We start from the raw sequence: 23,958 nt of genomic DNA on the forward strand, positions 1-23,958 counted from the left end.
TTTCTTGACTCTCCAGGAACCTAGACTGATTGATAAATTATCCAATACATTGGAACTTTTCTATGGGAACCGATTTGACACAGAATTTGATAAGATGTTGGCCCCTTAACAAGAGGAGTTGAATTATTCAAAATACTAAAACAACCTTATCAGAGTATATGGTATGGTCTTCCTTACAATTTTCATGATCTGAGACCTGAGGATGAAGTCTGTTTATTTATAAACAAATCCCTGGAAGAACACTGTCCAGTGTAATATAAAAGAAATATTTTCCCCAGTTGAGCTAATTTTTATTATAGAATATTTAGAACAAAGCTTCTTTTTATCACTGTTTGTCAAGTCTGCTTCTGATAAGAATGAGCTGGGAACATGCCTGACTTTTTGATTATTATATAAATGTAGTCATTTCTAAAAGTTAATTTCCCATATAATTTTGGTGGTACCCTCAGACCTGCTGAATTTGATCTCCATATATGACCATATATGATTATTCAACCCAGGTTAACAGCAAATTTCTCTCTTTGTAAAAGTTTCTTTCTGGGGCGACTAGGTGGCACAGTGGATAGAGCACTGGCCCTGAAGTCAGGAGTACCTGAGTTCAAATGTGGCCTCTGACGCTTAATAATTACCTAGCTATGTGGCCTTGGGCAAGCCACCTAACCCCATTGCCTTGCAAAAATACCCCAAAAAAACCCCTAAAAAACAAAGTTCCTTTCCCAAGATGTATTCTCTGAAAACAACTCATTTCCTTTACTTTATTTGTATCCAGGTATTCTGCTAGTTTCGGACTCTTTATTTGGAGATCCTTGGGAAAATTTTGTGCTCTGACTAGGTTCTTTGATCCTGGATGGTGTTTTAATAGTAAAGCAAATTTTATCAGGTTGTTAAAGTGAATTATTTTTAATTCCAAAGAGATAAGGGCCATGAACAGCATTGCATTTAGCATGATCTTACCAAGAGGATATTAGGAGCTCCTAGGAGGTGTGACTCCTATATATCCTTTTCCTTGCATACTTTGACTTGGTCTATGACTTTAAGAAAAGACTCTTAGGTTTCTTTCCCTTGTTATCCACCTTAGATGATGAGAAACATAGGTGCTATTCTCTGTAAACATAATTAATAGCTGTGCTACTGGGAGCAAAGGTGATTTCCTTAGTACATATTTATGTACAGGTCTGCCATTCTCGATATGACTATATTGCAAACTTCTCATTTCCATTTTCCTACCTACCAGAGCATACTGAAAAGAAATGGGATATTAGTAGTTAGGACAATGAACTTGGAATCAGACTTGATTCAAAAATCTACTTTAAATATTAATTTTGCGACATGGGCAAATCAGTTAACTTTGTTGTACCTTAGTCTCCTCAATTGAAAAATGAGGGTGTTGGCTTTGAAAGTCTTTCAGGTTCCTTCTGAATCCATGATCTTGTGATTTCTCATGAATCAACAGAAAAGATAATACAGGATTACTCTCCAGATTCAGCTCCCATTGAATTTGTTATCTTAACAGATGAACATTTCTCTGCATTTTTAGAGACAGTATACTTCATCAAATATATTTCTAGTTTTGAGTTTAGGCTAAAAAAAAACTATTTCTGTTATTCCCTAATTTCTCTATAGCTAAGCAAGTTTTAATTACATAGAACCATAGGATTATAGTATTATTCATACCTTTTTATAAAAATTCAAAACTGAGATCCTGTGGAATAGGCCTGATTTGACTCCAGGCTCTTCTCATTTCCAAGATCAACTTCTGTTAACTTAGGCACTAATGTATAAACTTTAATTTTATAAGATTTACAGAAAACCCACCATTTTTAATGAGTATAAATTAAATTATCTTCTTATTTTTTTGCTTCTTTAAAGTAATTGATGAGTTGTTTATAAACTTTAATACTTGTTTGAAAAATTTTTTGTGTCTATGTGCATAATTGGAATTTCTCATAATTTATAAAAAACACAGCAGATAGATATACTTGGGTGCGATGGGAAAGAGTAATAATATTTGTCTATTTGAGGGATGGACTGAAAAGAGAAATTTTTGGTTGATCTCTTTATGTATGTATATAAGAGAGTCCATGAAGTGGCCTGCCTAATTTTGTTTTATTAATTTTTATATAACTTTATCCAGGAAGCACAAAACTTGAAACCACTCAGATTGTAGTTTCTTTTCCCCTTCCCTTCCTATCTGTTCTGTTTCTCTGTTTTTTTCTCTCTGATTTTCCTCTTCTGATCACTGCAGTCGGTTCTGGGGTTGGAGTGCCGATGGGCTGTCGAAGCACCCACCTCCCCTTTCTCAGCCTAACTCCATCCCCACAGCTCCTTCCCACAAGACTTTCAGGCGCTCTTACTCTCCCAGGTAACAAACTACCTGTTAAACTTGTCTGTGGTGTCACAATATTATTGCATTTTTAAAATAAGCTTATTTCTTTCTTTAAAAGTTGTACAAATGGGGACAGCTAGGTGGCGCAATGGATAGAGCACTGGCCTTGGAGTCAGGAGTACCTGAGTTCAAATCTGGCCTCAGACACTTAATAATTACCTAGTTTTGTGGCCTTGGGCAAGCCACTTAACCCCATTTGTCTTGCAAAAACCTTAAAAAAAAAGTTGTACTAATGCTTGAAAGGGGGCCTCTGCCTGCCACACACTTGATGGTTGGAGTGGAAAAGGTGGGTGGAGACCTAGAAATGTTATCAGTGAAATCTTGCCATTTTGTTGTTTAGAAATCCTGAAGCCATTTTTTAGTCTTGCATTTGCACACATCCAAAATAGCCTTTAGTACTTTATTGTACTAGCCATGAAAGTACTTAAGATTTTTCTTTGACAGAAGATTTGGACTAAAGAGGGACAGTGTTCATGTTTCCTTAGTTCTTGTCCTTTATGTGAAAGAATTTACCCTTAAAAGTAAATATGGTATTCTCCTTTAAAGATTAAATATAGAGGGCGGCTAGGTGGCACAGTGGATAGAGTACTGGCCTTGGAGTCAGGAGTACCTGGGTTCAAATCTGACCTCAGACACGTAATAATTACCTAGCCATGTGGCCTTGGGCAAGCCACTTAACCCACTGCCCTGAAAAATCTTTAAAAAAAAAAAGGCTATTGGGTGCATCTAGGTGACAGCAGTGAATAGAGCACCAGCCCTGGAATCAGGAGGACCTGAGTTCAAATCTGGCCTCAGACATTTGATATTTACTAGCAGTGTGACCTTGGACAAGTCACTTAAACCCCAGTGGCTCACGAAAGAAAGAAAAAAGAAATTAAATATGTCATTACTTCTATGTGACCTACACAGAAGCACCAGTAATAATTAATGATTATGTGGATTATCATGTCATATTATCATCATATTTCCTTTCACATTAAGAGAGAGATTCTACAAATTTATTTCAGGAGTGTTTCATCATTTGTTGAATTTTACCAGAGATGCCTTGTCTCCCATTAACCTCAGGAGACCCATGCACTTATATTCACCATTTGGAATTTTCCTTTATTTCAATAAAGAAATGTGAACCAGAAATGTACTATGGTACATAGGAGCAGAATACATGAAGCATCACAGTATTTTTTTATTTTGACAGTCTGATAGAGACATGCAGTATTGAGGATCTATTTATAGGCATCTCTTAATCATACCCAGAGAGAGGAGTAGTAACTTAATGATTCAGAATTCCAGGTAATCCAGCCAATGATCATTTAGCTAGTGTTTTTGATTTTGGAATATACCTGAGGCAGTTGTCCACAAAATGGACAAGACCATAACTTATTGGAGTATTAACTGCACACATACTTCAGTCTTTTGAAGTACTCAAAGAAGTTTGAAAGTAATTTAAATTTTACAAACAATCCTATTACCCCTGGATCTGGAACCTAAAATAAATTTATATACCTACTTTGCTATTTATTAGACTGTGTGACCATATGCAAGTAATTTCTTCCTCTTATCCAGATGTTAGTTTCCTCATGTAATTGGACTTGGATTGCATCTGCAGCTCTTTCTAGCTCTAAATCCTGTGATCCATGTTGTTAAGTAGAGCAGAGTCAAAAATTAAGACAAATGGGCAAACCAGACAAAAATTCTTCTGTTTGCAAACAGCTTGTCTCTCTACATTTTTAAGGTTAACCCTGCCTCTGAATTTTAAAATTTGATTTCACACTTGCTAATACTATTTTCATAGAATAGACTGTTCTATTTATTAGAATAGCATACGTTGAGAGCATTTCAAATATAAGTTCATATCTTAGAAAGATGTAGTATTAATGACTTTTTCACTATGACTAGATTGATATTTTATCTTAATCATCATCTTTATCCACGAAGCGAATATGTAAGTTATTCCAAAATAAATGAAGCAGGACATATAGTTGGCGCAGTGGATAGAACACCGGCCCTGGAGTCAGAAGGACCAGAGTTCACATCCGGCCTCAGACACTTAATAATTGTCTGGCTATGTGACCTTGGGCAAGTCACTCTTAACCCCATTGCCTTAAGTAAAATTTTTAAAAACATATGAAGCACAAATTCTGAATTAAATGAAATGGTCACAAATCATTATTTCCCTGAAACCCCAGGACCAGATTGAAATAGAATTGTCCAGAAGACATAGGTAGTGGTGAAGTGGAACAAATAGATATTTTAACTCACTACAAACAGGAAGATACAGTCAGAAAGACATGAGTTCAAATACTTCCTCAGATACTTAATAGCCATGTGACTTTGGGTAAGTCACTTCACCTATATCTGTACTTCAGTTTCCCCCATCCCTAAAATAAAGTTATTAGATTTTATGACCTAAAATTCCTTTCAGCTCTAAGTTGATGATGTTCACTTGTCCTCCCTGTCCCTTATTAACATTTAGTATTATAAAGATTCACTGGGTAACATCATCAATATAATAATATTATATATAAATTTTTGTAATTTCATAGACTCTTTAAAAAACTAACAGGCAAATGAAGAGTCAAGGCAAGAAATATGAAAATAGCAATTAAAATCCAATGACTGTTGACAGTGATAAGAATTTGTTAACATGTATTTAAGAAAAAAAATCCTTGTATTACTGGTTTCTGAGAATCTTAAATTTGCTGTAAGCATAGATTTTGTTTAAACATCACTTCTATCAAATTTTTATTTATTGTGTGCAGAATGCTCTAAATTAACATTTTTAATTGGTTGATTGATCAAAAATAAGAACAAGAAATCTCCAAACAGCAGAATTACTGTAGTTGATTTTTTCTGTTTTAGAAATTCTGATTCCAGTTGCAGTAGTATGTACTGGACAATCTGAAACAGACTAGTTAAAAAAAAAATTGAAATGAATTGTCCAAAGGCAAGTGGGTTTTTTGAAGCAACATGTGAAAAATAATATTGTGACATCCTTTTAAAGCCAAATATCTCAACAACCTCCTCTTGTTCATCCTGTCACTGTTATATGCATGGGCCACTTTATTGTTTTCAGTTGTTGTGATTAGCAGTCTTTTAAGGCATTTTTTTCCCATCTTGTGTATATTTTTGTTTGTCATCTAATCTTTATACCTAAATATAAATGTACTGGCCAGATGTATAAATGCTTTTCTTCACATATAAGTAAATGATACATTTTTAAAAAGGGGGGAAATAAAGTAAAATTTGCTTTTCTCTTAGACATCCTTTGAAGACCTCTATCTTTTAAATTGCTATGTAGCAAGTTAGCCTTGTGAACTTGGAAGGGGCTGAAATCTTGAACTTCATTCAAGTTCTGTGTTCTACCTCTTGTCAGTGCATGCATCAGATTTCAGCAGCAAACTTGTTCAAGTACACCTGTTTCTTTTTGTTTGATGTCATAGCCAACATTTTGACTAAGAGTCTAAGTTGGCAGGTGTTTTTGTGAGCTCTCCAGAACATTTGTTCTATGTTTTCTTCTTTTCCTTGGAAGAAAAATGATTAATCCCTGCACTTGACCACAGAACATTTAGATTTTTCACCAACTGTAGTACTACCATTTTTGTGATCTTGATTCATTCTGCTTTCTGCCACCTCTGAAAGGGCACCCTCATCTCTGAATAAGAACCAGATTCTCACAAAACTTTATCTTTGAGATGGAGCACGTGGAATCTTGCTCATACTTAGTGAGTGAAGCTTATTCGTGTTTGTCCTCTCTGCAAACTGTAAAAAAAAAAAGTTAGAGGAGGGGAAAAAAGCAAAATCTTTCAGAGATATGTTGATCATTACCCTTTCTGGGACTCAACAGAGTTGACTGTGCTCTTCAAAGAATCTGATTTTCCCTAAAACATTGAAACAAAGATACATTCTTTCATTTGCTCATTTTCTTACCATACATTTCAAATGGCTTTTGCAAAATTCAGGTATAACTTTGCTTTGACCTTTAATAACATTAGTTCTTAGGCAAAATATCTTGTAGGCATATCCCACTTCTTCCATATATATCAGATGATTTTTTTCCCATCTCCTTCTTCAGTGTTTTCCTGACATTCATGAAGTTTAAAGATATTTGTATTCCTAATGTCTTGTAGAGTTTACTTGATGACTTGGTTTTGGTTTGTGGTGGAGTTTTTGGTTCTTGTTGTTTTTGTTTCTTTTTGGTAGTTGATCTAACTATTCATTAGGTTTGATATTTTGTGTTAGGAAAGTGATTCTTCCTTTGGAACTTTCTTGAAATCTTTTGTCTTTTTTTCATTAATTGTTTCTCTATTTAGCAATATTCTTTGAAATTACCAAAAATCCTTCCTCTCCTTTCCTTAATTCTCTTGTCTTTTGTAATTTGCCTCAAAAAAAAAAATCTGAAAAGAAAGCATCCAGTGTGAAATTCTTTGTTTTGAAGTACATTCAAGAATCCAAGATTTCCTGTGTTTTTAAAACTTAAGAGTTAATTTTGCCTACTTTAATACCACTTGTTTATATTTTTTGTATTAGGGTTGGGTTTTTTTTTTAAGACTAATCAAGTCTATTAGATTTCAGTTTTCCTTTCCTTTTAGTTCTCTTCTGTAGCATCTTTGCATGGAGGCTCTCCTAATCTTTGTGCATCTATACCTTCTCTTTTAAAGCTGCAAGCTAAAAGCTAAAATCTTTCAGAATACCTGAAAATTCTCAATTAAGTTCAGGTAGACTGCATGAAGTCATGGCCTTTTAATTCTATGAGTTTCTGCTACTAGAAAAGATAACATTTACTTTTTCCTAACCCATTCTTATTGTTTTCTGTATTGATACTATATAATTTATGAGGAAACTAGCTTTATTTTGATGAAACTATTCTTCTTGCTTTAAGTTTGTACATTTGAGACCAGTAACACCAAAAAAGGTTTTTTTTTCCACTTTTGAGGTATGAAAGCAAACTTTTCACTTTCATTAATTCTGTACATTAAGTCACCAGTTGTCACTATTTTGAGTTCTTGCATTCATATAATTTTTGATGTTTCTTACTGATTATTAAAATACTCATATTTAAAGGCTCAAATTTTGCAATGATAAGACATTTTCTGAATGAAAGAAAGAAAAATAACTTCCAATTAGTGGGGTCTTTAAAAAGTTATCTGCCAAGATAATCTATTTCATTGCAAGTCATTATTAGACATAACATTCTAAATATGTACCCCATTCTGTAAATGGTGCCACCAATTCAAAGTAAAACTTGTCCATGCCTCATTTTAAAATCCATCATGCCTTTGATCTTTAGCATGCTGGACTATGACACAGAGAATTTGAACTCAGATGAAATCTACAGCTCTCTGCGTGGAGTAACAGAAGCCATAGAAAAGTTTAGTTTCCGAAGCCAGGAGGATCTGAATGAACCAATTAAACGGGATGGCAAAAAAGACTGTGATATTGTAAGTATTCCCTGGTTATTATTTCAAAAGATCTATCCATCTTGTTTTTGAGCATGGACTGTTATCCTCACCGTTTTTATATGTACTATTCTGTTCTAGATAGTTGGAGAACTTTTCCTTAAAGGGCCTCAATTCAACATATTTTTCAAAGCCATATGAAGTAAATAGTCATCCTCAACCATTTAATTTAATGGGAAATGCAGGATTTTATTTTATTTTTTAAGGTAATTATAGGGATGGCACAGTGGATAGAGCACCAGCCCTCAAATCAAGAAGCCCTGAGTTCAAATCCAACCTCAGATACTTAATAATTACCTAACTATGTGACCTTGGACAAGTCACTTAACTCCATTGCCTTGCAAAAACTTTAAAAAAAATAGACAGGAAAGAATGTAGTTCAAAAGTGGAAGAGTGCTAGTTTTGGTATCAGAGAAGCCTGGTTTAAATACTAGGTCTGTCACCCATGTCACCATGGTCTAAGACACTTAACTTCTTTGGACCTCATTTTCTTTATTCAAAGATAGTTGGACTAAAGATTAATTTGTCAGGTCATATCCAATTCTAAATCTGTGATACTGTGAATTCATTCAGTCTGAAAGTTTCATCCACTAATTCAGTGTATCTTTTTCTGATAATGTTCTGTCACTGAAATTTAGAAAACACTAATTTCCTGCATGAATTCTAGTGTATTATTGTAACACAGAATTTCACAATATAGTTTTCAGTAGTAATCTGTGTCTCCCTGACAAAAGCTATCTGTAGTTCTTTCAAAACCATTTTTTTCAAGAAGTCATTATTCATCATGAATAAAATCAATTTCATATGCATATAAATAAGTGTATATTTTAATAGAAACACTTTTTGGTCTGTTTATTGTTATGTTAATTTGGATATTAAAATTTCTTGTGGAGTAGCTTATCATACCCTTTTATCAGCAATACCAATAAATTCAGGCTCTTCTCCTTGGGCCCCTATAATCAAAGTCTGAGTGAGAGCTCTTGGACTTTCTGTATTCCTTTAAAAAAATAAAAAAAGACAAGGAAAGCAAAAAGAAAACTTAAAATTTTACTGATGGAAGGGAATGAATTGCTATCTCCTGATGTATTACAGGTTTCGCGAGATGGTGGGATAGCTTCGCCTGCCACCGATCTGCGAGGAGGAAGTGATGTGGTAGAAGGGGGAAGGACAGCTCTTGATAATAAAACCTCACTCCTTAACACCCAACCTCCACGAGCCTTCACGGGGCCCCGAACTCGAGACTATAATCCTTATCCTTACTCTGATACAATCAACACCTATGACAAGACAGCTCTGAAAGAAGCTGTATTTGATGATGACATGGATCAGCTTCGTGATGGTTAGTCTTCTTCTTGAATCTCATTTAATTCTCATCAAACATTTTGTCTGCTTTATATTCTGTGGATTGACCAAATAGAGGTTTCATAGAATCTTAGCTTTTATGCTCTGAATTCATCCTTTCATTCCTTTATATAACACTTGAACTTTCTCAGGTTAGTAAGCAGCAGGGAATAGAATTGCTAAAGCACTATTTAGCAAACTATCGTACTATGATATTCTTAAAACAGTGTTTTAATGAGGGTTTTTTTCACTTTCTTCCATTTATAAGACCCCTGTATTATATGACTTTTGCCTTAGGTACTATTAAAACTATTATTTCTACCTTGGATACTATTACAATAAATATTAGAAAGAAATTTCATTTTTATCTTATATCAAATGTCCATCACAGTTCAAGACATTAGTGTACTCTCCTGTGATAATATTTTTGCATGAAACCTGATCCTTCATTCCTTCAACTGATGGTTGAATTGATCATTGAGGGAGTTTGATATGTTGCCAGTGCCTTGGATATAAGGATGCCTAATAAGTGGTAGACCATTTAAGTTTATTACTGTTGACAAAGATGAAAATGCAAGTGTATTTACTATTTTCTATCCAAAGCTTTTTTTTTTTAAGACAAAAGTCTTAAAAATTCACTGGTCCCTCAAACAATCAAATCAGTGAACTGTTTAATAAACTTTAAGATCAGTATTTTGGGGGTGCGGCTAGGTGGCGCAGTGGATAAAGCACCAGCCCTGGAGTCAGGAGTACCTGGGTTCAAATCTGGTCTCAGACACTTAATATTGACCTAGCTGTGTGGCCTTGGGCAAGCCACTTAATAACCCCATTTGCCTTGGGAAAAAAACTAAAAAAAAAAGATCAGTATTTTGACGGAATTGGACCTATGATTTCATTAGCACTGGGAGCTCCTGGAGAAAAAATTCCCTCTACAAAAGCATATCAGGGGCAGTTAAGTGGCTCAGTGGATAGAGCACCAGCCCTGGAGTCAGGAGTACCTGACTGAGTTCAAATCTGGCCTCAGACACTTATAATTGCCTAGCTGTATGAGCCTGGGCAAGTCACTTAACCCCCATTGCCTTGCAAAAAAAACCAAACAAACAAAAAGCAAATCAATATCTGAGAGGTACTGTGTTCACTGAAGGACATTTGGCCACAGAGTCAGAAAGATCTGGATTCACGGCCCACTTGATGTATACTAACTTTGTGACCCTAAGCTAGAGCCTTAACTTGTACTTTCCCTAAGCAATTCCTTTAATGCAATGACAGGGGACTTCTTTTCAACTGTTTTTATATAGAATAGCTCAAACCTCTCATTGCCATGGGTAGCTTTCAGTATATATTTTTGGTCTATTTTATTAAGCTTTACATTATTGTTACGATGATTTAACATTTAAACTTTGCAAGGAACTTTACATATGTTACCTCATTTGATTCTTAAGAAAGTCCTTTGTAGTGACAAGAAATGGACTATAATCTTTTCCTGCTGAATGATTTTGTGTATATCATTAAATGTTACCTTACATATAACCATTTTCCTCTGGTCAGAAAAAAATTGATGGAAAAAATATTGATTAATTTTTTTTGTCTATTCAGAACTTGGTCAGTGAATCAAGACTACTCAACTGCTTTCGTTGGTCACCTCTGACTGCTCAGAGGCAGGGTGTTAGCTGCTGAATTTTTCCTTTGGAAAAAGCCTTATCTTAATTTTATTATTTTTGGAAAGAAGGGTGAGATAATTAGAAAGAGGTATAGGTGATTTAATTTTGTAAAATTTCTGAACATGTCTATCCTCCAGTGAGAGGAGTTAGAGAAATATGCCTATGAAGCTAGCTGTCCCTGGTATTTAATTTTTCATCTGAAAAATTCTCTCAAAGAATAGGACTACTCTGGGGAACTGTCCTATTCATTCATAGTAAGCTTTCAGTGTTTATGTCTCTGATAAGTTCACTATCTTCATAAGAAGAGTAGTGCTCAGTAAAGTAAGTAATATAAAAGTTGACATTGTTCCCAAATCCTAACTCCTCCCCTTTAAAATTTCGGAGTATACTGTGTGTCTTATCAGAATTGTGACTAGGTGGGAGGAAAGTCATAATCTAAATATTGATTTGTTACCTCCAGACCTTTTCCCCACAACTGGAAGGAATAATAAGAGTTTCTAACCTGAAGGTTTACTTCAGTTTTACTAGAACCTAGAATACTCATTCAGTTATGTTCAGATATATTCCTGGGAAAATTGGTTTTAGCAAAACATCAAGGTATTTATTAAGTGTTTATTTCCTCATATCTTTGATGAATTTTAGAGAAGTAAAAGATTGACCTGTGGATCTTCATGAGTGAATCAAAGTTGTTCAAGATAGTATCCTATATCAGTCACTTCCATTTGTTCAGACTTCAAGTAGTGCAGAGCAATAGACAAAATATTCTCTGGTTGGATTTTTCTCTGTGGAATGATCTCTTGTTTTCAATTTCTCTCCCATAGTACCCATTGACCATTCTGATTTGGTAGCTGATCTCCTGAAAGAATTGTCCAATCACAATGAACGGGTAGAAGAAAGGAAAGGAGCCTTATTAGAATTACTCAAGATCACCCGAGAAGATAACCTAGGAGTATGGGAAGAACACTTCAAAACAATTTTGCTCTTACTGCTAGAAACACTTGGAGACAAAGATGTGAGACATTTTACTTTGGACTTTAATTTTTTTATTTTTTGGCAGCATGATCATTATCTAGTTTTCTTTGGATTTGACTTTTTATTTTTTGTGCCTCCAGTACTCTCTTAGTTTTTTGATGGAACCTTTTTTTTTTACTTTTTTTTTAGAATTTTATTTATTTAAGGCAGTGGGGTCACACAGCAAGGTTGTTATTAAGTGTCTGAGGTCAGATTTGAACTCTGTGATACCTAGCTGTCCTCTGGAAACTTTTTTTAATGAATGTTGATGTCAGGATAGAACTAAAACTATTTTTTATGCTTTATCATAACTAATTTTTGCCCTAAGAAGTTGTATGAACCATATTTTTTCCTTTATAAGGCCTATGTCAAAGAGATTGGTTCCATAGTAGTGCATAGTTCATGAAATTTTGGTTTGGCATGCAATTATATCATAAAATGGACCGATTTCTTTTAAACTTTTTGTATATAACATAGACCAAATTCAGGTCAATTTTTATTTACTTTTCTTTTATGTTACTTTTGACATATATATATATTAGACAATATATAAAATATTTCATTTAAAGCAGACCAGACTGAGAACTACCTTTCATCTTATGCCATCATAGGATGAAACTCCTGTAACATTATGTTAATGTAATTATGTTCTTTTTTTTTTTAGTTCTTTTGTCAATTTGATTGCTTAATTAGCAATCAGTTTGATTTAGTTAGAATACCAGCTTCCTCCAGATTATTAAATTGGTCCCATTTTTGAGATGTAAATGAATATTAAAATATGAATTCTATCCCAAAAGTTAAGTCTACCACCCCGAGATGAGTTTGTGCAAACTATAAGAATCAAAAAATGAAAGAAAAAGGAAGGTCCAGGTAGAGAAAATTCCTAAAAAATTAAATACAAAAATTTAGAATAATTGATGTTAAAGTGTGTTATGAAAGTTTATTATAGAGTTGCTTTCATATTATTATGCCTATAATTTGAGTATTTAGTAATCAAATATTTAGAAATGTTAATTAAATATGTTTCATTAGTTTTATTTAGAGACAGAAAAGTGATAAAAGATGTGCAAATTTTTCTTTAGTCAAAAGACCATCTACTATAGTCATTAGACTTAGGATGCTTTTTTTAGTCAAGATAAAATGATGTCATATGGAGAATAAATAAATGTTGTGATAGTGTGTGAATTATACAGATGAATGGCAAAGAATCAGGATGTACCTTTTAGATACTGTTTAGTGTAAATTCCATCCTCTTTTACTGAGATTAAGAGTTCTGTTTAGAATGGCTACCATCCAGAATTGGAAGATCATGGGTAAACTGAAGGAGATTTACGAGTCTCTACCAATGATCTCATCACTCACAGGGTCAGAAAGTAAGACTAGGTTCTAACTGTATTTCTTGAGTCTAGAAGCATTTCAAGCATTTGCTTAATATAAAATGACAAGGTTCATTTTTGTTTGTTTTAATGTAAAATATAGGTATCCTCCTCCATAATAACAAAGATATTCCAAGAGATGAATGACTGAAAATTTGTTCCTCATTTGCAGTTTGCTTTACTGATCACACATAAAAGGACATTTTATAAATATGAAGTTTGTTCTGCCTCTTCTCTTGAATGAATCAGACTTCAATGGAAGTAGAAGCAATGGAATGGGTTATTTAATAAAGCTTTGTTTGCCAATCATACATAGTTTAATACCTCTCTTTCTATTTCCACTGCAGCATTCAATACGGGCATTGGCATTACGAGTGTTACGAGAAATTCTGAGAAACCAACCAGCGAGATTTAAAAACTATGCTGAATTGACAATCATGAAAACCCTGGAGGCACATAAAGATTCCCATAAAGAGGTAAGCAAACTGCCTGTCCCTGGGATTGAAGGTAAATCTCCACTGACCAATCTCCAGCTGTCAAATGAAATCCAGAAAATGACTGAATGGGATGAGAGAGGGAGAAAAAAAACTAAAACATGACTTTTAAAATTTATATCTAAAACATTCTGGCATAATTTTTTCTGAAATCAGCTCTTGTTTTAATACAGGACAGAAATCCCATTAACTATAAAGTTTCCATGGCTAATCTGAAAGGAACTTTAGGGTCACTGAGTTTAATCCCAAATCTAAGGAACTTCCACAGTTCTTTGTATAATTGTGGGGTATTAGCCACCTCATTTTCTACAGTAGACACCCTTGCATTTATCTTGGTGAACTGTTACAAGAAAGTAAGGGGATCAAATTTTTTGCTTAGCTTCCCTTTCATAAACAGTTCTCTTAAGCAGAAAATGAGTCACTAAGAGAAGGCAGCTCTCTCTGACTAGTCACTTCTGTAATCTGAAGACATCACTACAGGCTATGTCTCCTTCCTATAGCTGATGAATACTTCAAGTTAACAAGTGTTTGTGGAAAGTTTAAGAAGAGGGAGGTGTGCCTCTGTGTTCATGTGTGTTTTTATGTGTGAGCATCTGTGGAGGTGTGTACTGTGTGAGATCTGAGATCATTGATTTAGAAGTAGGAAGTACCTAACAACAGAGACTCAGAGAAGAGAATGGCCCTTTCTGAGGTTTCATAAGTAATCATTGACAGAGCCAGGATTCAGCTCCAGCCTTTCAGACTGCCCCTTCAGTACTCTTTTCACTGTGCCCAAATCTTCCTGATTCAAAGTTCTAACTTTAAGATTCTAACTTTAATTTCTAACAAAAAGTGCTATAGAAAATGAAATCATTTTTCTAGATTTTTTCAGTGACTTTAACAAGTTAAAATTACATACCGTGGGTGTGACCCTAGAACAGAGTATAAAGCCAATTACTCCAATAAGTTTTATTTATTTATTACATTTCTTCAAACTGGCAAATATTATACCATAGTTAAGAGAAGGATTAATTTGATTTTTATTGGAGAAAGATACCTTAATGAAAAATCTGGATTTATAAAAATGTTTCTTTGCAGTTTTTACTTGCTAGAAAATCGATCAGTTGTCACACCCTGGAATCATCAATAAGATTGTTATCTTGTGGCCAAGTACTTTGTAATATGTAATAGTAATAGGTGTTAAGTAAAGGGTGTTTTAAAGATCTTAGTGTAAAGATATTTTTAAAATACTAAAATTGTGTGTTGTTTTAGGTTGGAATATAAAGAGTTATACAATCTTTGTCTTCCTCTTACTTGATAGTGTGATGTTATCCTTGTTTTCATATCACTTTTTCTACTTGTACATTCAGTTCTCTTGATTTCATACATTTATCACTCCTGAAGAAATTCAGAAATTTTTAGATTCATTTCACACATAGACAAGAAAAAAGTTTAACTTCTTTGTTTCAGTGCTAGCTGCAAAGTTGTGTTTAATACTATGAAATATTTCTGATACCTTTTTGGTTTACGTGGGAATTTGTGGATGAGACACAACCTTTGTCAAGAGAGTGAGAGAGGTCAAATGGGAATCTGGGCAAATTAGAAAAAAATCTTCAGAGAGTTTCTGTATAACTTCCTTTGTGAAACTAAAATAATTGAGTAAAGGATTTTGGAATGTAATCTTTTTTGAACTTAAGAGTTTGTTATTATAAAGTAGTTACAAAATAATGGCAGAAGGTAAAGGTAAGGATAAAGATCTCTGTAGATTTTTGTAGTCCAAGCTAGATCTACTATCAGAGTCTGAAGAAAATACTAAAGAGTTTTTGTTGCATAGGCATAATATGCCAGACACTACTTAGAATATAATAGTAAATTTCCCTTCTCTGTTGAAATAAACATTCTTTGAGAGGCATTTTGGGATAAAATTTGGAAAGTCACATTTGAGAATTGTATTAAAATTTTGCTAGGTTCACACAACAAAACTTTCTCACTAGCCTGTTCTTTTTTTTTTTAATAAAAATAATTCAATACCAAACCAGCAATATTTCAGTTTTATGTATTTTAGAATTTGACCAACAGCTTAAATTTATATAACAATTTCTAGAGAACATTTTCTCTTTCACATTGAAATTTCAATAATTTGGACCTTAAAAAATTTCCAAATTGTTTAAAAATTTGATGGAACTTAATATAAAATTGGCTTAATAAGGGAATTTTTTCAAAACTTTTCAGATATCCTCAAGCTTATGTTACTTACCCTCACCTGGACCTTCATTATATCAAGGCACTCCTTTTAACACTTCCCTAATTAACTTACTTTTTCACTCTCCAAAGAAGCTCTTCAAAACTTTTCTATCCCTCCTCAAACTTCTCATAGTTCCCTCTCCTCCACCCTTTTATCCAAGAACCTTGCTTCAGTTTTCCAATGAAGAAATTAAAGTAATCTATAGTCATATAAAAAAATACTCTAGATTACTATTGATTAGAGAAATGAAAATTAAAGCAACTCTGGGGTACCACCTCATCTATCAGAGTAACTAATGGAAGAAAAGAAAAATGATAAATTTTGGAGAAGATATGGGGAAATTTGGACACTAGTGTATTGGTGGCAGAGTTGTAAATTAATTCAACCATTCTAGAGAGCAATTTGGAACTTTACCCAAAAGGTAAGCAAGCTATGTATACCCTTTGATCTAGTAATGCTACTATTAGATCTATATCCCAAAGAGAACAAAGAAAAAGTAAAAGGACCTATCTGTACAAAATTATTTAAAGCAATTCTGGCAAATAATTAGAAATTAAGGGGTTGCCTATCAATTGGAGATCAGCTGAATAATTTGTGTCATATGAATATGATGGAATAGTATAAGAAATGATGAGCAGGCAGATTTTAGAAAAACTAAAAAGACGATGTGAACTGATGCTGAGTGAAGTAATCAGAAGAACACTGTACATGGGAACAGCTGTATTGTGTGATTGACTTAGTTCTCCTCAGCAGCAATACAGTGATCTAAGACAATTCCAAATCCACATCCAGAGAAAAAACTATGGAATCTGTATACAAATTTTTGCTTTTTATTGCATATTTTTGTGGCTCTCATCTTTTGTTCTGTTTCTTTCACAAATTAACCAGTGTGGAGAAATATGTTTACATAATTGCACATATTTAATAACTATATCAGATTGCTTGTTGTCTTCAGGAGGAGGGGTGGAAGAAAGAAAAATAATCTGAAACTCAATCTTTAAAAAAGGAATGTTAAACTATCTTTACATGAAACTGAAAAAAATAAAAAATTATTTCCCCCTTTCCCTCCATCCCCAACAAAAGAACCTTGCCTCATATTTCACTGAAAAAAAATGAAGCTATTTGTTGAGAGCTCCTGCTTCTCCTTTCCTCATCTCATGGCATCCATATGCTTTCTGCCATTGTCTCTGCCTTCACCCCAACTCACATAATTAAGACGCCCATTCTCTTTGCCAGGTCATCTTGCCTTCCTATCTTCTCCAGCAGATTGCCTCCTCTATCATCTCTATTTTGTCACTTATTCAATCTCTGTTTGCCTCTTACTTAATGGCCTCAAATTTTTAGGGAAATATGAGGCAGAGTGGGGAGAGCTAATGGAGATTTGAGATGTGTTGAAAAAGGTTTTGAAAAGGTAGCTTTCACTGCTGGGATAGTGAATTAGGGGGTATAAAAGAATTGTCTTACCTCATTGAAGATCTAGTTGAAATTATGCAACATAAATTTCTAGTAGACCTATTCAATATGGTTTCATGTATATCAACAACTTTGTTTAGTGGTAAGTCAGTACATGGTGGTAGTAATCTACATCTGAGGTTTGAAATTCAATATTAGAATAATGCAGAAAGGGATTCAAGAGAAGCATACATTGTAGAGTTGTAGAATTCTTGGGAATCTGGGCACACTAGAAAGAAAAAAATTTTTTCAGAGTTTCTGTATAACTTCCTTTGTGAAACTAAAATAATTGGATAAAGCATTTTGTAATGTAATTCTTTTATGATTTCTTTTATGAAAGGTCGGGATGGAGAAGGGAGGAGAGCTTGTAGTTTGATGGTCTGGGACAACTAAGGGGTCAAGGGATAGAAGGTCAGGTTTAGGAAGAACACAGTTTGGATTGGCAAAGTAGGAAACATGGACTGGCAACATTGTAGTCAGCTTAAAAATTTTGAAGTTCATAAATTGGTGCATTTGTCAATGATGGAAAGATTAAAAATATGTCTGTATAGCTGAGATGGTATGAAGAAATGATCATGGTAAATGAGTAGGTTGAGGAACTGGGAGGTCATGCTATTGAAGAGAGAATATCAATCTGTATATTGTAGTCTCCTAACATGAAGGCAGGAGTTGGGCCAGAAAGTGGACATAAGAGCATCCCACTCAATGAGGAGAAAAGGAGAATTGTTCTGAAGAATACTGGAATTCTGATTGAGTGATGATGGATGGGGTTCAGGTGAATCTCAAGGAAAGATTACTGACGATGTCAGTAAAAAGAGAGAGCCTGGAAGTGAAAATGGGAGTAAAGAGTGTTCCAGTTCATCATCTTGACCAGTGAATGAAAGCTGAAGGATGGGGAATGAATGAAAGTTTCATTCAGTGCTGGAAAAGGAGGGTGATCAGGTAGAGATCCAGAGGGATCTAAGGCTTAGAGCCAGAAGATATATAAAGGAGACAGAAAGGAAAAGATTTACCTGTGAATTTTAGAGAGATCAGTGATACGGGTGAGTAGCTTTAAAATGCAATTGGGGGGGGGGGTGATTAAATTGAAGGGGGTAGAAATTTCCAGACTATGTTTTGCCAGTTTAAAAGGAAATGTTAGAATGCTTAATTTCAGTTGAATAGATTCATTCATTTTATATTAAAAATAAACAGCTTTAAACTTAGTATTGTTTTTTAATTTATTCTTGAAATGTAGCATAGTAATATTTTCCAAGAATTTGATTTCTTCAAATGAAAATAGTTGTGCATTTTATTCTTTAACTTTCTAACCTTTCTATTAACAATTAACTTTGCTACATTCATGCCTGGGGTTGATGACACTATCTGCACAGGGCTAGAAGTTTCCATTGAAAGAAACCTTTGAGGTCATCTGATCCAATTCTCTCCTTTCATAGATGAGGTAATTGAGAATCAAAGATGAAATTCTTTGCTTCTATATGTTTTCCTATTTTCTTTGCAAGTTAATAGAACTCCAAGCTTCTGTCCTTGCTTCTCTGGTACTAATGTCCCTAAGAAGAACTATGTATCACATTCTAACCTATCTCGAAGAGAACTTAAATATATCAGCCTAAGTAACAATGTCCATCTCTTCATTTCCCACTTGGCTTCCCTCCTCACCCTGATTTGGATCCATTTGTAGGCTGTCTTTCCCTTTTACATTGTAAGCTTCTTAAAGGCAGGGACTGCCCTCCTCTTTTGTATTTGTATTCCTCTGTGCATTGCTGGCATGTAGTGGGTGCTTAGTAAATGTTTATTGATTGATCGACTTCTCTACAGATTATCTTTGCATTAGGACAGCTGCTTCAAGGGGATGCTATAATTCTACCACATCTTTTATTATAGTTAACTCTTATCAGTGATTTCCAGAAGGTACTTTTAGGCTGTACCTTAATTTAAACCGGACATGGGTATCTTTTCCTACTTTTTAGTCATTCATCTCATTGTCATGATTATTTTCTCCACTGATACAAATTACAACCTGCTATACCTATGCAGTTCTTATCTATATTTTTCCAGAAATCCTTCATAGCTTCTTAATACAATGGTTTAATATTTCTTTTTTTTGTTTTTTTGGGGGGGGTTGCAAGGAGTGGGGTTAAATGACTTGCCCGAGGTCACCCAGCTAAGTAATTAATTATTAAGTGCTGGAGGTCAAATTTGAACTCAGATCCTCCTAACTCCAGGGCTGGTACTCTATCCATTGAGCCACCTAACTGCCCCTGGTTTAATATTTCTTGAACACCACTGTAGGACTGGGATTGTCTGTCCATCTCTTATCCCTCAGACTTTCTACATTAGACTGACCCACCTCCATCTTTGGTCATAGGTAATCTTCACTGAGTTATTTTATATCCTTTGTGATATAAGCATTGTTTTAATATGGGCCACTAGCCTTTGAGGGTTTGGTATTTTTTCATTTGTTTTATTTTGTTTACTTGTTTACATCATGTCCAACTCTTCATGACCCCATTTAGGGTTTTCTTAGCAAAGATCCTAGAGTGGTTTACCATTTCCTTCTCCAACACATTTTATAAATGAGGAAACTGAGGCAAACAGGGTTTAGTGACTTGCCCAGGGTCACATGGTAAGATGAGTCTCCCTGATTCCAGTCTGGCCCTCTGTCTACTGCATCCCCTAGTTGCTCCAAACTCTAGTGTAGATTATAGAAACACCAAACCACAAAAATCCTGATGATATTATACATGGGAAGTGTGTGTGTGTGTGTGTGCGCGCGCGTGCGCACATGGGAGCAAGGACACAGTCTTGTTTTACTCTATTGGAGACTGGGAAATCTCTTGAGCATCATCCACTATCCAGAACTTGGACTTGTATGCCATTATGGCATTGATGTACAATACTGATGAATCTCTCTGGGCAACCAAATTTTGACAGTATCAAAGTCCTTGATCAGAACCACAAACATTGTATACAGATCTCTGTTCTGTTCCTGGCGTTTTTCCTGAACTTGTGGCAGAAAACACCATGTCGACTGTTTCTTGACCCTTTCTGAAGTCACATTAGCTCTCAGGGAGGTGACCATCTTCCAGGTGAAAGATCATCCTATTGAGAATCTGGCATGAATCTTACCAGCAATGAGTAAAAGAGAAATACCCCTGTGATTGTCACAGGACAATCTATCCCCTTTACCTTTATAGAGATGAACGATGGAGGCATCCTTGAATTCTTGGGGTATAACTATCTCTTAATGCCATATCACCTGCGGGAGTGTTGGTGCAGTCCAGTAATGCTGGACTTTGTTTTTCTAGCTAATTAATATTAGCTCCTCTGTATGTGAAAGCTTGCTGACCTCTTTTCAGAGTTGCTTAGCCACCTTTTATGTCCCTTTGACACCCAACTCTGAATTTCTGGTTTCAAGAAGCAGTAGCCTTTGCAATGATCATACCCCAGTAAAACCATCTCAGCAGATGGGCCAAACCACATTGAGAGTAACAGGCCTCCAAAGCGAGTTAGAGGAATGTCTACTCCAAGGATGTGAAGACTTCCCCTAGTTGAATGGATATATGAGTGTTTGCAGATGATTGCACACTCAATGCAGCCTCTGAAGCTGAGATGCAACAAAGTATGGATCGAGACTCTACTACTTAAGCTAATTTTTGGTCTAACAGTTAACACCAAGAAAACACAGGTCCTTCATCAGCCAGCACCATACCATCCATATGTGAAACCATCAATTACGGTGAATGGAAAAGCTTTGAGTACTGTGGATAAGTTCACTCACCTTGACAGTGTCCTTTCCAGGGAGGTATATATTGACAATGAGGTTGAAACACGCATTGCCAAGGCTAGCTCAGTATTTGGGAGGCTCCAAAAGAAAGAAAGTATGGGAGAGAAGAGGTATTAGACTGACTACCAAAGTGAAGGTCCACAGAGCCATTGTGTTGACCTTGTTACTATATGCTTGTGAAATCTGGACAGTCTTCCAGCACTATATCAGGAAACTGAATTGATTCCATTTAAATTGTCTTTGAAAGATTCTGAGGATCACCTGGCAGGAGAAGATACCAGACATTGAGGTCCTTTCTTAAGTTAAACTGCTTGACATTCAAAAGTTACTATAGAGAGTGCAACCATGATGAACTGGACATGTTGTTAGAATGCCAGATTATACTTGTCAAAAAACCTATTTCCGGGGCGGCTAGGTGGCGTAGTGGATAAAGCACTGGTCCTGGAGTCAGGCGTACCTGGGTTCAAATCCAGTCTCAGACACTTAATAATTACCTAGCTGTGTGGCCTTGGGCAAACCATTTAACCCCATTTGCCTTGCAAAAACCTAAAAAAAAAAAACCAAACTATTTCCTTGGAGAATTCACACAGGGCAAGGGCTCACAAGGGGGTCAGAAGAAGCGATACTCTGACACCCTGAAGGTCTCATTGAAGAATTTTAGAATTGATTGTGCATCATGGGAGACACTGGCATAGAACTACCCAGCATGGCATGCCCTCATCCGAGTGGGTGCTGTGCTCTATGAGGAAGGCAGAACTGAAGTAGCTCAAAGGAAACGACATTAGTAAGCTAAAGTACCCACCCCAGGTGTTCACATGGAATATTTTTTGCCCAGCCTATGGTAGAGCATTCCGAGCTCATATTGGTCTAATCAGCCATAGTTGTATACAATGTAATTTGTCTCAAACATAGTGATGTCACTTTTATCTTCTTCAATAACAAAGGACAAGAACCAACCAACCAAATATGTGTATGCATAGGCAGGAGATCTATCTGCTGTAAAAGAAGCTAAAAATTCTTAAGAGACGATTTCCCAGTATTCTACTTGAATTTGTTGATCACATTTATTAGAAGCTAACTTGAAAAACAGTAATAATGGACTTTTTTCTAGCTATTTAATATTAGCTCCTCTGTGTGTGAAAGCCTGTTAAGCTCTTTTCAGGGTTGCTTATCCACCTTTCATGTCTACTTGCCATCCAACTCTCAACCTCTGGTTCCAAGAAGTAGTAGCATTTGCAATGACCATACCCCAGTAAAACCATCTCAGCAGGTGGGCCAAACTAAATTGAAAATAACTGACAGGCCCCATGTGGGTGAGTTAAAGGAATGTCTGCTCCGGGGGTGTGAAGACTTCCCCCACTAAAATGGTTATATAAAAATAATTTGTTCCAATGGCCATGAAGGTGACTCTGAAATAGGTGTTTGGTTAAACATCAAAGATGCCAAAGTCATCTACTGTATCCTGGGCCCAATACCAATTGTCTTGATTTTTTTTTTTTTTTTTTTTTTTTACTTTTCTTGCCACTGGACTTCAGTGACTCTGGGAAAGTGGGTGGAACTTAAACCTTTGTGCTACTCTGCTTTACTGAAATCCAATTCATGAGCAAATCAAAACTTCACCCCTTGATGTCACTGGTCCCCTTCAAAAATAAAGGACAAACAACAGCAATTATTAGTGAGTCTTTCTTTAGCATATGTTCTCCCAGACAACTGATTAAGGATTAGGGTTATCATTCATTGTCACTAAAGATTCAGTTCTAGAGGTTTTCTTTTTCCAACTAGGTTTGTTTTAAATTGAAAAGAATTTTTAAATATATGTCAAATGTGTAAAGCATTGTGTGATCCTGCTGCCCCATTTCTCCTTAAATTCTTCACCACTTTTAGCTAGTTTTTTTATTAAAAAGGTACTATCCTCATTTCATTTTGCTAGTCATATTTACTTTTCTATCTGTTAGCTTACATTTACAATCATTGATTCTTATGTTACATAGAACACAGAAGTGAAACCCAAAGTTCACCCTGGTTCAGGCAGTCCACCAAAAATCAGGGGATTGGCATTTAAAGTGGAATGAAGGACAGCTCCCTTCCTTGCCAAAACAGGGTCCTGTCACCACAGACTAGTTTTTCCAAAACAGGGGAAGTGTTATCCTGAAATAGCACCAGAATTTATCCTACACCTACAAGTTACCCACCCTGGAGCCCAAAGATCTGATTTTCAGGTAGCTTTTGCTATCAGGTACAAATAAATGAAATCTGATATTTTAAGTTTTTCCATATTACCTGTTCCTACTAATTTCAATAAATTCTCTCTGTGGCAGGCAACTGAATTTTTCCCTACAGAAGATACCTAGGATTCCAGGGGGTGGAGGTACACATATACACACACACACAAGCACATAAATATTTCTTCTGAAATATTTCGTGTTTTTTTATTGACTAAGGATACATTAACTTGTCATTAGCCAATTGTTATGTTGTTAACTATATAAAAAGATAATTACATCAAAATTCTTATTATAATCAGAAAAATCAGACAGATCATCTTATTCAGTCTGTTCATTTTATAGATAAAGAAGCTGATGTCTAGAGAAATTGAGAGAACATTAGTGACAGAGCCAAGACTTTATCAAGTTTTTGACTCCTGGTTCAGTTTTCCACTGTACTATACTACTTTCAACCCTTGATTTCTACAAAGCTAAAGTAGTAATTTGGGCATACAATCCCACAGCATTAAAAGTACAAAGGGTTTTATTTCACTTTTTTCCAACTA

The 23,958-nt window shown here is 35.2% G+C and overlaps 1 protein-coding gene across 5 annotated transcripts in view; it reads left to right on the plus strand.

The window, feature by feature from the left end:
• Nucleotides 1–23,958, plus strand: part of CLASP1 (cytoplasmic linker associated protein 1) — a 379,426-nt gene that overhangs the window by 324,372 nt on the left and 31,096 nt on the right. For 4 of the 5 annotated variants that reach the window (XM_074214965.1, XM_074214964.1, XM_074214967.1 and 1 more), the window contains 4 exons: nt 7,674–7,824; nt 8,935–9,181; nt 11,666–11,856; nt 13,579–13,707. In XM_074214965.1, coding sequence (XP_074071066.1) covers nt 7,674–7,824; nt 8,935–9,181; nt 11,666–11,856; nt 13,579–13,707 — 718 coding nt within the window. Of the gene's footprint in view, nt 1–2,245; nt 2,363–7,673; nt 7,825–8,934; nt 9,182–11,665; nt 11,857–13,578; nt 13,708–23,958 lie in introns of all 5 variants that reach the window. The other variant, XM_074214968.1, reaches the window with a different exon arrangement.

The sequence above is a fragment of the Macrotis lagotis genome, chromosome 1 (assembly GCF_037893015.1).
Source record: "Macrotis lagotis isolate mMagLag1 chromosome 1, bilby.v1.9.chrom.fasta, whole genome shotgun sequence".
Classification (NCBI taxonomy): domain Eukaryota; kingdom Metazoa; phylum Chordata; class Mammalia; order Peramelemorphia; family Peramelidae; genus Macrotis; species Macrotis lagotis.